Source organism: Oncorhynchus mykiss, chromosome 14 (assembly GCF_057628025.1).
Source record: "Oncorhynchus mykiss isolate SJ-2025 chromosome 14, ASM5762802v1, whole genome shotgun sequence".
Lineage (NCBI taxonomy): Eukaryota > Metazoa > Chordata > Actinopteri > Salmoniformes > Salmonidae > Oncorhynchus > Oncorhynchus mykiss.
Window position 1 is genome coordinate 30924330 of NC_143035.1, and position 15510 is coordinate 30939839.

The following is a 15510-nucleotide window of genomic DNA, read 5'->3' on the forward strand; positions in this document are numbered from 1 at the left end:
ATTAGTGTTTTTGTACAAATGGTTTTAATTGCTACCTTCATGGGTTATGGCTCATTACATTGTTTTTGATAACTGAGACTATCTCATCTCCCTAACCCAGAGATACCTCCAAATCCTACTTTAACTGATAGTATAGCAGCTTGTATCTTTCAGAGGGATCCCATTGTGTTACCATTTGACTCCTCTTCATAAGCCTTTCTCATCTACAGGGTTTGGTCTGGCTAAAAACTCTTTGTTGGATCAGATGACTATAGTTTGGATTATTTTAAATCATCTAAGTGCAGAGAGATTTTAGGAAGCAACAAATCAAGGTGTTTTATTATTATTCTGCTTTTGGTGACAGGAAACATTCACCCAAACCCAGTCCCATTGGCTATGGATCAGGAAACATTCACCCAAACCCAGTCCCATTGGCTATGGGTCAGGAAACATTCACCCAAACCCAGTCCCATTGGCTATGGGTCAGGAAACATTCACCCAAACCCAGTCCCATTGGCTATGGATCAGGAAACATTCACCCAAACCCGGTCCCATTGGCTATGGATCAGGAAACATTCACCCAAACCCAGTCCCATTAGCTATGGATCAGGAAACATTCACCCAAACCCAGTCCCATTGGCTATGGGTCAGGAAACATTCACCCAAACCCAGTCCCATTGGCTATGGGTCAGGAAACATTCACCCAAACCCAGTCCCATTGGCCATGGATGAACTTCCGACTCCAAATGATTTTAAAACTAGATCAGGGTTGGGACTGATGCATATTAATGTGAGGAGTCTGATGCTGAAAATGGACATGATAACAGTCTGCATTCACACTGCTGACCCAGATGTCTTAGTTCTGTTCCAGGCCTGTCTTAAGAAATCAGTTCTGAGTCAGTCTACAGGCATGGATGGATATAATGTTTATCAATGTGACTGACAGAGTAACGGGAGAGGTATAGCCATCTATATTAAAAATAGATGTGTGGTTACTGAACTAGGGTATTTTTGTTATATTTTAAAACTGCAGTTATCGAAACCTGTGAACTTAGATTTAGATTCTCTGTCTGAACAGTGGGGGGATGAAATGAAATGGTCCCTATTGGCGATTTTAAACTGGGACTGGTTATCTCCAAACTCTGAGGCCATAAGAGCACTGTGCAATTGCTTAATGCAAGGAAAACTAAATGTATGGTTTTTCGCTTCCCTGAAAGTTAACACCTACAGATTTTAACTATAAAAGGCCAGCAAATTGATAGGGTCATCTCCTATAAGTATCTTGGGATTTGGTTAGATGAAAAGCTGAATTGTAAGTTGAAATTGGGTGTCTATTTTAGGAACAAATCATGCTTTTCAATGTTAGTCAGAACGGATCTTAATCAAAGCACTTGGTTATCGGTGCTGGAGTATGGGGATATTGTTTATATTCAGGCCTCAGCCATCACTGTGATGTGTATGCTGTGGTGCAGTGTCGTCTCTCTCCACCAGGAGGCTAAAGCATTGATGGAACAACTCCCTTTGTATCTCTGTTCCTCACTGACCAGATCAGTCAATTAATACAGTCTTCGTTCACAGTCACTGCTGTCCTTGTCTGTTCCTAAGGCTAGAACTGACATGGGGAAACAATATTTTTTCCCATAATGCCCCTTCATCTTGGAACATGCTTCAAAATATATTAAAGTTAGGGGAGTTAGTGTCCTTGCCTGTTAAGACTCTGACAACACTGTTTGATTAGCAGCAGTTGTTTCTTATCTTCAAATGTATCTGGAACTTGTGACACTTTGTCTTTTTTGTATTTTTCTGTAATATTTTATATACACGCTGCTATTTCCCTGTTTTGCCTTCTTGCCAGGTCGCCCTAGCAACAGGCTATTAACATCAATGGCTCTAAAGGTTTAAATAAACAAATATTACAGTATATCAAAAACCTGATGTTCTGTCATACTTTAGTCCCACACTTTTTCTATTGAATTATCCCCAAAACAAAGCGTCCTCTTTGGTCTCCTTAGTGACAACGAGGAGGAGCGAGGTCGCCCGTCGCAGAATGGCCAGTCTGGGAGGTCAGTGTTCAAAGACGAGGAGGAAACCGTAACGACCAAGAGCGTCCAGATCGTCCAGGCAACAGAAACCACCGCAACCAAGAAGAGAGGCGGGGTTCCATCCAAAACTGTGTCCCTGGGAGCCGCAGCCCACTACACAGGAGACAAGAGCCCTGATACCTCTGCAAAACAGGTATGTGCACATGCGTCCATGTGCATTCAGTCCATGCTGGTTCACTCTAGCTTATTGTTGCCATCTGGTGTGGACAGTGCAGTCTCGCTCCCTCTGTCTCTACTCACATCTCTCCTCTCCTTCTCTTTGTTCCAGACTCTGTCCGCAGTAGCACCCCAGGCCTCCAGTAGTGGTCTGGCTGACCTATTGATGGTAGATACAGGACCCAGCCAGCCTGCAGCAGCCACCGGTAACTACACACACTGAGAGGACATCCTAGAGGGTTAGGGGAAGTAGTGTAGTTACAGGACATCACAGAGGGTTAGGGAAGGGGTAGTGTAGTTACAGGACATTACGGAGGGTTAGGGAGGGGGTAGTGTAGTTACAGGACATCACGGAGGGTTAGGGAGGGGTAGTGTAGTTACAGGACATCACGGAGGGTTAGGGAGGGGGTAGTGTAGTTACAGGACATCACGGAGGGTTAGGGAGGGGGTAGTGTAGTTACAGGACATCACGGAGGGTTAGGGAGGGGGTAGTGTAGTTACAGGACATCACAGAGGGTTAGGGAGAGGTAGTGTAGTTACAGGACATCACAGAGGGTTAGGGAGGGGGTAGTGTAGTTACAGGACATCACGGAGCGTTAGGGAGGGGGTAGTGTAGTTACAGGACATCACGGAGGGTTAGGGAGAGGTAGTGTAGTTACAGGTGCCGTGTCTTTGGCATCATAAAAGTGAAGACTGTTATTTTATCAAATCAATTCTCTATTATTACTTAATTAACTAGGAAGTTGGGGCACCAAAGAAAATCTTGAGATTACAAAGTTATAATTTTCCTAATATAACTTTTCAGATATTTTAATATCTGATCAATTAGTCTTCTAATTAATTAATTATTATTTACATCACGTTAGTCTCATTCCAAATGTCGTACGGTGTTCTAGTGTACTATGGAATATATTGCTTTCTTATTCTTGACACTTCTCCCAGTCATATTTAAGGTTAGAACTACCTTTTAGTGTTCTGATACTTCTAGCTTGGAGTTGTATTTTTATGATAACCTAGCTACAGTATTTCACCTTTTAATGTGTATAGTATTGCTTACTAGGTGTGTCCAATCAATTGTGTAACCACTCTCTTCCAATTAGGGCTAATTGAAAGGCTGTTCAAAAGAGGACATTGTATTCCTTTTTTTGTTGTACTCCCTGACGAAGGCAATGCAGCCAAAACGTGTTGGTTTTTAAAAACTTTGTTTCTATTGAACATGCCATACTAATAAAGGCATTTTTAATCAATTATATGAAGAGTGCCTTGGTCCTCCTTTTTGGTGACCAATCTACCCCTTTAACCAAAGAGCACCTTCTAAATGCAAAATGTACTATTGTGTACCTTAGCTTCCCTTCCTCCTCTTTCTACTAATATCTAAGATGTGTTCTAAGATTTTCCCCATCTAGGGGCCTGTCTGCTCCTCACTCTTCTCATAGGGGAGTTTACAGCAAGATTTGTTTTCTGCTCTGGCGGCCTCGTACGGTGTTGTCCGTAGTCTCGATGAGGCTCATCATGGGTCTGGGCGACTATTCTCCCCCTTTGTGTCTCGGCACCCTCCCACCAGCGGGTGCTTTTGGTGTCCGTGGCGCAAACTAAAAGGTCGGACCCTATGTACGAGTTGTCAGGGTCCATGTTGTTATGAGAATGGCTGTAACTTTTCAACCAAATCTCCTGGTGTTTGTGCTTCAACACCCTCAGTGGCTGTCTTGGCCTGTCAGTCACCACCACGTCCGCGTGTGGCAACCTCTTCAGTACCTGCAAACTGAGACGAGGATATTGGTCTGTGATATCGCAGTGTTTCACCAGTGGGAGTCATCGGGTCAGTTGCTGGACTGGTGCCATTAGTGTCATTGTAAGAGGTGACAGTCGGAAGGTGTATCATCGGAAGCAGAGTATACTCTGCGCATCTGTTTTTCTTGCTGAGATGTCCGCAGTGCTTGCGGAAGTGTCCAAAGGGCAAGAGAAGTTCATCTCAACTACAGTATTGCACAACTGCAAGGAGGAGGGAAGTTGCTCATTCACAGAGGCAGCTGGCTCGAAATCTTGAAAAGAATGGTCAGTCAGGTTGGCTGATGGAATGTATCGAGATATCTTAATATCTCCTTGGATTCTGCACCAAGAGGTTTCTAAACGTCTTTTTCCCAAGGAGTGCTTTCAACAGATACCCCTCGGGAATGATTGCGTTGCAGCTGGAGTTAGGAGAAGACGGTGTGGTCAGTGGAGAAGGCACTGTGGCCTGTGACCATACATGGTTGGTTTTCTAATCCATCAGTGGGAGTAACCGATCCATCATGTCTGCTCTAAGTTGCAGGGGTTCAGATTCGTGGCTGGTAACATACACAGAGGCAAGAACGAGCGATACGTCCTGGAAGTGTAGTTTCAGCATGACTCAATGTGAGAGGCGAGGTAGTCTGAGTGACCCCTCGAAGTGTAGTATCGCATCGTTCCACTTTTAACCAATGTTGAGGTGGTTTCAAAGCCCTTTTGAGATAATTGAACAATGTTTGACAGATGAGCGATATTGTCACGCCCAAATCAATTAGCGCATGACAAGTTAAACAGTCTTGTTTGCGAGTCGCAGAACCACTGAATTCCCATTTCAAAACTGTTGCAAGTTTAGTGGAGTCATTTAGCACGTGTTGCTGTTGTAGGCGAATTAACCTCGTCACGTGTCTTTTCGACGTTCGCTTCAATAGGTAAAACCTGTCAGAACCCGTAGTGTTCGGGTAGCCATCCAATGCATCCTATATGTCAGCTAGAAACGTCTGTGTCTTTAGGCTGACCTGGAACGGGGTCAAAGGTACGGAAGTTCTTGACCAGTTTGTCAAGGTATTCCGCGCCAAGTGGGCGGAGAGGGTTGGCTTCCTCCTGTGGGGAAATTGGGGCTGAAAGGCCAAGAGGAGAAGCCAAGCTTTGTTGTTGTTGGCCAAAAGGCTCCATATTACTCAGTGCCGAATGGCCAAGAGGAGAAGACTGAGGGACACATGAGGGAGGCAAAGTCTGAAACCTATCGTCTTTAGTCCTGTGAGTACAGGGCTCCGGTTGCTTGGATAGGTAGTCACGCTGTAGAGTGTGACCATTCTGTACTTCCTCCAGAAGGCACCTAAGGGTGGAATTCTGCTGCATTGCAGAGTCCACTTAGTCATTGTGTTCATTAAGCAGGGGGACACGTCTGGCACTGCAGGATTTGAGTCCCTGGCGGCGTAGTGTGTTACTGATGGTAGGCTTCGTTACTTTGGTTCCAGCTCTCTGCAGGTCATTCACTAGGTCCTGCCGTGTGGTTCTGGGATTTTTGCTCACCGTTCTTGTGATCATTTTGACCCCACGGGGTGAGATCTTGCGTGGAGCCCCAGATCGAGGGAGATTATCAGTGCTCTTGTATGTCTTCCATTTCCTAATAATTGCTCCCACAGTTGATTTCTTCAAACCAAGCTGCTTACCTATTGCAGATTCAGTCTTCCCAGCCTGGTGCAGGTCTACAATTTTGTTTCTGGTGTCCTTTGACAGCTCTTTGGTCTTGGCCATAGTGGAGTTTGGAGTGTGACTGTTTGAGGTTGTGGACAGGTGTCTTTTATACTGATAACAAGTTCAAACAGGTGCCATTAATACAGGTAACGAGTGGAGGACAGAGGAGCCTCTTAAAGAAGAAGTTACAGGTCTGTGAGAGCCAGAAATCTTGCTTGTTTGTAGGTAACCAAATACTTATTTTCCACCATAATTTGCAAATAAATTCATTAAAAATCCTACAATGTGATTTTCTGGATTTTTTTTCCTCATTTTGTCTGGCATAGTTGAAGTGTACCTATGATGAAAATTATAGGCCTCTCATCTTTTTAAGTGGGAGAACTTGCACAATTGGTGGCTGACTAAATACTTTTTTTGCCCCACTGTATGTGATACCCAAACGTGGATCACATTAAGATATCCAGCCAATCGCAATTGACTGGATATCGATGTCTCATACAATTTAACTAACAAGTGAAATTGCCAAATTTACTTCTCAAGTGGATCTTTTAAATAATATCCACATTGATTGGGTTTCTACAGAGACAAGTTAAACTTTTTCCACATTAACTTCTCTAGGATAGGGGGCAGCATTTGGCATTTTGGATGAAAAGCATGCCCAAATTCAACTGCCTGCTACTCATCCCCAGAAGATAAGATATGCATATTATTAGTAGATTTGGATAGAAAACACTTCAAAATTTCTAAAACTGTTTGAATCATGTCTGTGAGTATAACAGAACTTATTTGGCAGGCGAAACCCCGAGGACAAACCATTCAGATTTTTGCTTTTTTGAGGTCACTCTTTTCAATTGTTTTCATTGGGAATCCAGATTTCAAAGGGACCTTCTTGCAGTTCCTACCGCTTCCACCAGATGTCAACAGGCTTTAGAAATTGGTTGAGTTTTTTCCTTTGAGAAATGAAGAAGTAACACTGTTCAGAATGAGGCTCGAGGGAAGTGTACTCTGTCAGAGGCGCGTGACCTGAAAGCCCGCTCCACTTTGTTTTCCTCCGGTATTGAACACAGATCATCCAGTCTTCAATTTTATCCATTATTTACGTTAAAAAATACCTAAAGTTGTATTACAAAAGTAGTTTGAAATGTTTGGACAATGCTTACAGGTAACTTTTGAGATATTTTGTAGTCACGTTGCGCAAGTTGGAACCAGTGTTTTTCTGGCTCAAACGCGGCAAATAAATGGACATTTTGGAGATATATCGACGGAATTAATAGAACAGAAGGACCATTTGGGATGCTTATGGGACATATTGGAGTGCCAACAGAAGAAGCTCGTCAAAAGGTAAGTCATGAATTATATTTTTTATTTCTGCGTTTTGTGTCGCACCTGCAGGGTTGAAATATGCTTTTCTCTCTTTGTTTACTGGGGTGCTATCCTCAGATAATAGCATCGTTTGCCTTCGCCGAAAAGCCTTCTTGAAATCTGACACGTTGGCTGGATTCAAAACAAGTGTAGCTTTATTTTGGTACATTGAATGTGTGATTTGAAAGTTGAATTTTTATAGTAATTTATTTGAATTTGGCGCTCTGCATTTTCACCGGATGTTGGCCAGGTGGGACGCTACCGTCCCACATATCCCAGAGAGGTTAACCAGTTGAGTCTATGGGGGCGCTATTTCATTATTGGATAAAAAACGTTCCCGTTTTAAGCGCAATATTTTGTCACGAAAAGATGCTCGACTATGCATATTATTGACAGTTTTGGAAAGAAAATACTCTGAAGTTTCAGAATCTGCAAAGATATTGTCTGTGAGTGCCCCAGAACTCATTCTACAGGCGAAACCAAGATGACACATCAAACAGGAAATGAGCAGAATTTCTGAAGCTCTGTTTTCTAATCTCCTTATATGGCTGTGAATGCGACAGGAATTCGTTTTGAGGACTGAATTTTTGTTTTTTTTTGGTAGCCAAATGTGATGTACAAAACGGAGCTATTTCTAATACACAAAGAACCTTTTTGGAAAAACTGAGCATTTGCTATCTAACAGAGTCTCCTCATTGAAAACATCCGAAGTTCTTCAAAGGTAAATTATTTTATTTTAAGGCTTTTCTTGTTTTTTGTTGAAATGTTGCCTGCTGGATGCTAACGCTAATGCTAACGCTAAATGCTACGCTAGCTAGCTACTGTTACACAAATGATTGTTTTCCTATGGTTGAGAAGCATATTTTGAAAATCTGAGATGACAGTGTTGTTTACAAAAGGCTAAGCTTGAGAGATGGCATATTTATTTCATTTCATTTGCGATTTTCATGAATAGTTAACGTTGCGTTATGGTAATGAGCTTGAGTCTGTATTCACGATCCCGGATCCGGGATGGCTAAGTGCTAGAGGTTAAGCCAGTACATGTCCAGGCCTGTCTGAAGTTTGCTAGAGAGCATTTGGATGATCCAGAAGAAGATTGGGAGCATGGCAGATGAAACCAAAATAGAACTTTTTGGTAAAAACTCAACTCGTCGTGTTTGGAGGACAAAGAATTCTGAGTTGCATCCAAAGAACACCATACCTACTGTGAAGGTGGAAGGTGGACCCCCATGGTGTTTCCATGGGGGTGGAAACATCATGCTTTGGGGCTGTTTTTCTGCAAAGGGACCAGGACGACTGATCCGTGTAAAGGAAAGAATGAATGGGGCCATGTATCGTGAGATTTTGAGTGAAAACCTCCTTCCATCAGCAAGGGCATTGAAGATGAAACGTGCCTGGGTCTTCCAGCATGACAATGATCCCAAACACACCGCCCGGGCAACGAAGGAGTGGCTTCGTAAGAAGCATTTCAAGGTCCTGGAGTGGCCTAGCCAGTCTCCAGATCTCAACCCCATAGAAAATCTTTGGAGGGAGTTGAAAATCTGTGTTGCCCAGCAACAGCCCCAAAACATCACTGCTCTAGAGGAGATCTGCATGGAAGAATGGGCCAAAATACCAGCAACAGTGTGTGAAAACCTTGTGAAGACTTACAGAAAACGTTTGACCTCTGTCATTGCCAACAAAGGGTATATAACAAAGTATTGAGAAACTTTTGTTATTGACAATACTTATTTTCCACCATAATTTGCAAATAAATTCATTAAAAATCCTATAATGTGATTTTCTGGATTTTTTTCTCCTCATTTTGTCTGTCATAGTTGACAGGCCTCATATTTTTAAGTGGGAGAACTTGCACAATCGGTGGCTTACTAAATAAGCAGAGTTATGGTAATGTGGCTGTGTTGTCTTTTCTGAGGTCACGATCATAAAACAAAATGGACTGGTCGTAGCTGGCTTCTCCACCAATCATTTACACATTCTCCAAAACATGGACATTGTTCAGTTCTCAAGTTCTGTGAGGTAGAAGAAGTTCCTTTGTTCTCTCTGTCTCTTTCTGCATGGCCATGAGGGAGAGAGTCTCCTTCTGGAATTTACGACCTTGAGATAACAGAACTTGGGTGTAAGAAGGGGGGGTACTCGCTATACCCAAAGAGGGCCACGTCATGACACAGGACATCATGGAGGGTTACGGGGAGGTAGTGTAGTTACAGGACATCATGGAGGGTCTCTGGGCCCGTGTCTGGAAGCTGTCACAATTCACTCATTAAAGTGTTGTATGCATGTCTCTTTCCAGACCTGATAGGAGGATTTGCTGATTTCTCTTCTCCTGCTGCCTCTGTCGGTCTCTCCACAGTACCTGGTGAGTTTAGAAAGCATTAGAATATTCAGAGATTTTTATAGTTTATAATTTTTTTAATAGTCTAGTTTATCCACTATAACATTTTTCTTCTCTTTTCTCCTCTCCAGCCTCCAGTGGGAACGGTGACTTTGGGGACTGGAATGCTTTCCCTGGTGGCCAGGCCCCCGTCCCCACCCCCTTTGCCCAACCTCTGGCCCCCAGCAACACTGACCTGTTTGGGGCTCTGTCGGCCAGCTCTGCACCAGCTCCAGCCTCCGCTGACCTGTTTGATCTGATGGGTCCAGGTCAGACCCAGTCGCTCTCTGCCTCTCAGAGCCTCACCTTTAATATGACCAACACACAGACCATCAGCAGCACCATGCCACAGTCCAGATCACTGGTAAGAATACAGGACAGACAGTACATTAATTTACATCGTAAATTGTATTTATTGTGTCTGATCCACTGTTAATGAGAGGAGTGGCAGTAACTGCCTGTGCTTTAGAGAAACACACACGAGAGAGAAACGGCAGAGAGCCAAGGTTTGCAGATGCTCCACCTTCCCTAGGGACAAACACACACACACACACACACAATGAGAAGGAACCCGTTTGAGTCAGAAAACCATTCAATCTAATACAAGGTTGTTTGCATAGATAATATGTGCATGTTAAAAACCTGACCTACTTAAAAAAGACCAGCTTAGTTTAGCAGAATAACAAAACCTGACCTACTTAAAGACCAGCTTGGTTTAGCAGAATAGTAAAACCTGACCTACTTAAAGACCAGCTTGGTTTAGCAGAATAACAAAACCTGACCTACTTAAAGACCAGCTTGGTTTAGCAGAATAGTAAAACCTGACCTACTTAAAGACCAGCTTGGTTTAGCAGAATAGTAAAACCTGACCTACTTAAAGACCAGCTTGGTTTAGCAGAATAGTAAAACCTGACCTACTTAAAGACCAGCTTGGTTTAGCAGAATAGTAAAACCTGACCTACTTAAAGACCAGCTTGGTTTAGCAGAATAACAAAACCTGACCTACTTAAAGACCAGCTTGGTTTAGCAGAATAGTAAAACCTGACCTACTTAAAGACCAGCTTGGTTTAGCAGAATAGTAAAACCTGACCTACTTAAAGACCAGCTTAGTTTAGCAGAATAGTAAAACCTGACCTACTTAAAGACCAGCTTGGTTTAGCAGAATAGTAAAACCTGACCTACTTAAAGACCAGCTTGGTTTAGCAGAATAACAAAACCTGACCTACTTAAAGACCAGCTTGGTTTAGCAGAATAGTAAAACCTGACCTACTTAAAGACCAGCTTGGTTTAGCAGAATAGTAAAACCTGACCTACTTAAAGACCAGCTTGGTTTAGCAGAATAGTAAAACCTGACCTACTTAAAGACCAGCTTGGTTTAGCAGAATAGTAAAACCTGACCTACTTAAAGACCAGCTTGGTTTAGCAGAATAGTAAAACCTGACCTACTTAAAGACCAGCTTGGTTTAGCAGAATAGTAAAACCTGACCTACTTAAAGACCAGCTTGGTTTAGCAGAATAGTAAAACCTGACCTACTTAAAGACCAGCTTGGTTTAGCAGAATAGTAAAACCTGACCTACTTAAAGACCAGCTTGGTTTAGCAGAATAGTAAAACCTGACCTACTTAAAGACCAGCTTGGTTTAGCAGAATAGTAAAACCTGACCTACTTAAAGACCACTTTGGTTTAATCATCGACGGACACTAATTAGCATAACGCAACGCACATAAATATTCCTATTCATGAAAATCTCCAGTGAAATATATTGAGACACAGCTTAGCCTTTTGTTAATCACCCTGTCATCTCAGATTTTCAAAATATGCTTTACAGCCAAAGCTAGACAAGCATTTGTGTAAGTTTATCGATAGCCTATCATAGCATTTTGTCCAGCTAGCAGCAGGTAACTTGGTCACGGAAATCAGAAAAGCAATCAAATTAAATAATTTACCTTTGATGAGCTTCGGATGTTTTCACTTACGAGACTCCCAGTTAGATAGCCAATGTTCCTTTTTTCCAAAAATATTATTTTTGTAGGCGAAATAGTCACGAAAACGCCGAAAAGTATTCCAAATTAGCTCCATAATATCGACAGAAACATGGCAAACGTTGTTTCTAATCAATCCTCAAGGTGTTTTTCAATATCTATTTGATAATATATCCACCGGGACAATTGGTTTTTCAGTAGGACCGATTGGAGTAATGGCTACCTCTGTATTTTACGCGAGAATCACTCAGAGCCATCAGGTGACCACTTGCGCAATGTAGCCGTTTATGGGTATTCTTCAACATAAATGCGTAAAACTACGTCACAATGCTGTAGACACCTTCGGGAATACGGAGAAAAAGTAATCTGGTTGATAGCCCATTCACTGCTCAATAGGGACGCATTAGAACGCAGCGCTTTCAAAACACGAGGCACATCCGGATTGGATTTTTCTCAGGCTTTCGCCTGCAACATCAGTTCTGTTATACTCACAGAAAATATCTTTACAGTTTTGGAAACTTTAGAGTGTTTTCTATCCTAAGCTGTCAATTATATGCATATTCTAGCATCTTGTCCTGACAAAATATCCCGTTTACTACGGGAACGTTATTTTTCCAAAAATGAAAATACTTAGTCACAAAAGGTTAACCTCCATATGTCACCATTATATAGGTACCTCTAATATTACTATCTATTGGAACTGTCTACCAAATTGTCACCCCCCCCCCCCCTCCCCCTCCTTCCAGTTGATGGGCGGGCCGTTGCAGCCCCAGCAGCATGAAGTCATGCTGGGTACCATGGGGTCAGCGATCCCCTCCACCTGGTCTGACTCGTCGGTCAACATCAGTCTGGACTTCCTGGCACCTGGCGTGCAGCCCCCCAAACCTGTCCAGCCCACCCTCAACACACTCCAAGGTGAGCCAAGTGTGTGGTAGTATAGACTGGGATAGAAAGAGTATTGTGTTTGTCTGGAGGGTGTTCAAAACGCTGCTGAATGTCTGTTGAACAAAATGTTGATTTGAGATCCATTCAGTTGTGGAGCATCCAAGATCCCCAGGGTGTGGAACTTTCTTCCTGTTATCAGGATGGGCACAAGGCTTTCGGTTCAGTCAGAATGGAAGAATTGTTTTTTTTTATTCATTTTTATTTAACCTTAAGAGTTCTATACTTGGGATTCCTTGTTCAGTATGGAATAGAAGGATGCTTGGTACAACTTGTGGAGTGTATGAGGAGAGTGTGTGAACCTGTGTGTGTGAGGCCATGCGGTCTTCTGACTCCACTTCTTCCTGTTTCTTTTTTCTAGGAGGCCAGCCCCTCCCACCCGTCAACATGCTCTCCCAGGGATTCGCCGGCATGGGCCTCGCAACCGCCCCCATCAGACCGGCAACAACACCCATGATGCACCCTGGTGCTGGGATGGGCATGGCCCACAGCCAGGGCATGATGGGAATGGGCATGAACATGGGTTCCATGCCCCAGGCTAACATGACCATGGGCATGCCTGGTGCTATGGGCATGGGGATCAGGATGCCAGCCATGTCTATGGGCTCTGGCATGGTACAGCAGCAGCCCAAGCAAGGATTGGACGCATTTTCAGATTTCTGCAACTTCAGGAAGTGAGGGAAGAGAAGTGAAAGAGAGGAGGGAGGGCTGTTGTTTCTATTTTTCTCTCCATCCAATCGACCGTCTGTGAAGGATTGTAAAGAGCTGCAAACAAAGAGTACTTGAATGTTGTCAAATATCAAATACTGACTGCCACCCCTCCACTTCCTGTTTCTCTCTTTTAAGTGATGTATAGAGATATGAATGTATGTATGTTTTAAAAAGTTGGAACTTGGAATCAAGTTCCAAGAGGGTGTCCAGTAATGGTTGTGTGCTGTTCGGGTTTGAATCGGAGAGAAAGAGAGAACAACTAAGAGGGAGGGAGTGAGAAACCGTAACAGAATGAGACTCAGATTTTTTACTTTGAAATGTAAGCCAAACAAAAACCAATGATTTCAAAGTTAAACAACCCATACAATTATATGTACAAGGATGACTTTTAAACTTGTATGGCTTAACTTTGCAATAATGTTGTTTTGAATTGCATTTTAAAAATCATTCTGTTACCATGGAATTGCCCATATGAATCTTCCTTGAAGACAATGTCAGTAGAGGTTTTGCTTTCCTTAACCATTTTAAATGTCCAGAGTAGGAAAAAGATAGTTTCATATCATAACCCCACCCCAATAACTCCCCATCTCTTTTAGAATGTTACCTCGACCTGTCCCTTCCCTACGACTGTAAATATTACTATAATGCAACGGACAAATAAGTTATTGAGTTCTTGACTATGATATGATGATGCCGTGAAGAAGTGTGTGTCGATTGGACGGAATCAGATGTCAATCAAGACGTTGCTATGGCAAGGTACATTGCGATGGAGTCGGTCTTTTAATACTTACTTTATATATCAGCGTTCCACACTCCCAATGTGGAATTTCTGTTCAATATTAGATTTAACAGATCAATCAATCGTTTATTGATGGATGGATTTAATAAGTGAATGAATGAGAAATGATTAAAAGCTGTTAAATGAGGAAGCTGTGGTAATGATAACACAGATCTCCTTTGTGGCCTTTCTTATGGGTATATATTTTTTAAAGAACTATAACCTTTTTTTTTTCCTTGCATCCAAGTAAGATAATCAGTAGCTGTAGGAACAACCTCCTGGTGGGCTGTGTTCTTTAAGTTCAGCACATGGTGCCTGTGAGACGGAGGCCTTTTTCCTTCATTATAACTTACAGGAGACAGACGATACAGTGGTTAGGAGTCTACAGCACAGTATGTATGTGTGGTTCTTACTGTGCCCTCTGGGAGTAGGGGAAGTTGCCCCTAGATGCTGATCCTGGTTCAGTTTTGCACCCCCCCACCCCCCCACCCACACTCCCAATGGTTGGGATTGTGAGAGGGGAAGCTGATCCTAGATCTGTACTTGGGGGAAACGTCACCCCAGAGCATACAGTATCTCTGAAGGAGGTTTCTCAGACGGTCCAGATTAAGGAGAGGATTTTTGGGGTGTTCATCCCATATAGCACCCTATTCACTTTGTAGTGCACTACTTCCAACCAGGGCCCATAGGACTCGGCTCAAATATCGTGCACTATATTGGACATGGGTGCAATTTGGGATGCACACTCTGTACATGTTGAAGTCAGGACCATCTGTACCAGGCCAGTGAAGTACCTCACATGTAGACTCCTCAGGCGCAGTCTTCCATGAGTTGGGGTCAATTCCATTTCAATTCTGGAGGTACACTGAAATTCCAATTGTCTTCAATTAGATATTTTACAATTTGGTTTACTTTATGAATTGACCCCAACCCTGCACACACAGTAGTCTGTCTGAGAGGAGGCATTACCTGTTGGAAACGACCAAAATCTATCCACCCTTGTTTGTTTTTTCTAAGAGATTATGTCTTTAGGGGGTTGTTTATTCTCTCGTTTTATTTAATTTTTTTCTACTTATTACAATTGTTCTGAGATCTTTGGTAATGTGGGATTGTTACTGGAAAGAAAACACTAGTTCATGCAAATGTGTAAAAAGAACAAGCGAAGCATCACCAAGGAAAGAAGCCTTGAAGATGTCGTTTTTCTTTTTGTTTGATTTGATTGGCCCATCATGATCCTGTATCTGACATTAAAACAGTTGATTACAGTTTGGTAATGGAGTGTTTATTTCACTTAAGACCAACATGGTTACTACTGCATTGGAGTAGAGCAGTGGCCTTGGAACCTGCTGAGACACACACAGTGCAGCCCCCCCCACACACACACACAGTGCAGCCCTACACACACATACATACAACCCCACCACGCACATACACACCGTGCAGCCCTACACACGCACACACAGTACAGCCCGCCCCACACACACACACACACAGTGCAGCCCTACACACACATACATACAACCCCACCACGCACATACACACCGTGCAGCCCTACACACGCACACACAGTACAGCCCGCCCCACACACACACACACACACTGTGCAGCCCAACACACACACACAGTGCAGCCCAACACACACACAGTGCAGCCCAACAC

The 15510-nt window shown here is 43.0% G+C and overlaps 1 protein-coding gene across 3 annotated transcripts in view; it reads left to right on the top strand.

Annotated features, from left to right (window-relative positions):
* LOC110489118 (clathrin interactor 1) overlaps positions 1 to 15116 on the top strand; it is a 41550-nt gene extending 26434 nt beyond the window's left edge. For all 3 annotated transcript variants that reach the window (XM_036943295.2, XM_036943294.2, XM_090198115.1), the window contains 6 exons: positions 1992 to 2214; positions 2350 to 2443; positions 9358 to 9423; positions 9531 to 9802; positions 12167 to 12335; positions 12724 to 15116. In XM_036943295.2, coding sequence (XP_036799190.1) covers positions 1992 to 2214; positions 2350 to 2443; positions 9358 to 9423; positions 9531 to 9802; positions 12167 to 12335; positions 12724 to 13040 — 1141 coding nt within the window. In that variant the 3' untranslated portion in view covers positions 13041 to 15116. The remainder of the gene's footprint in view (positions 1 to 1991; positions 2215 to 2349; positions 2444 to 9357; positions 9424 to 9530; positions 9803 to 12166; positions 12336 to 12723) is intronic.
* Positions 15117 to 15510: the final 394 nt, after the last annotated feature.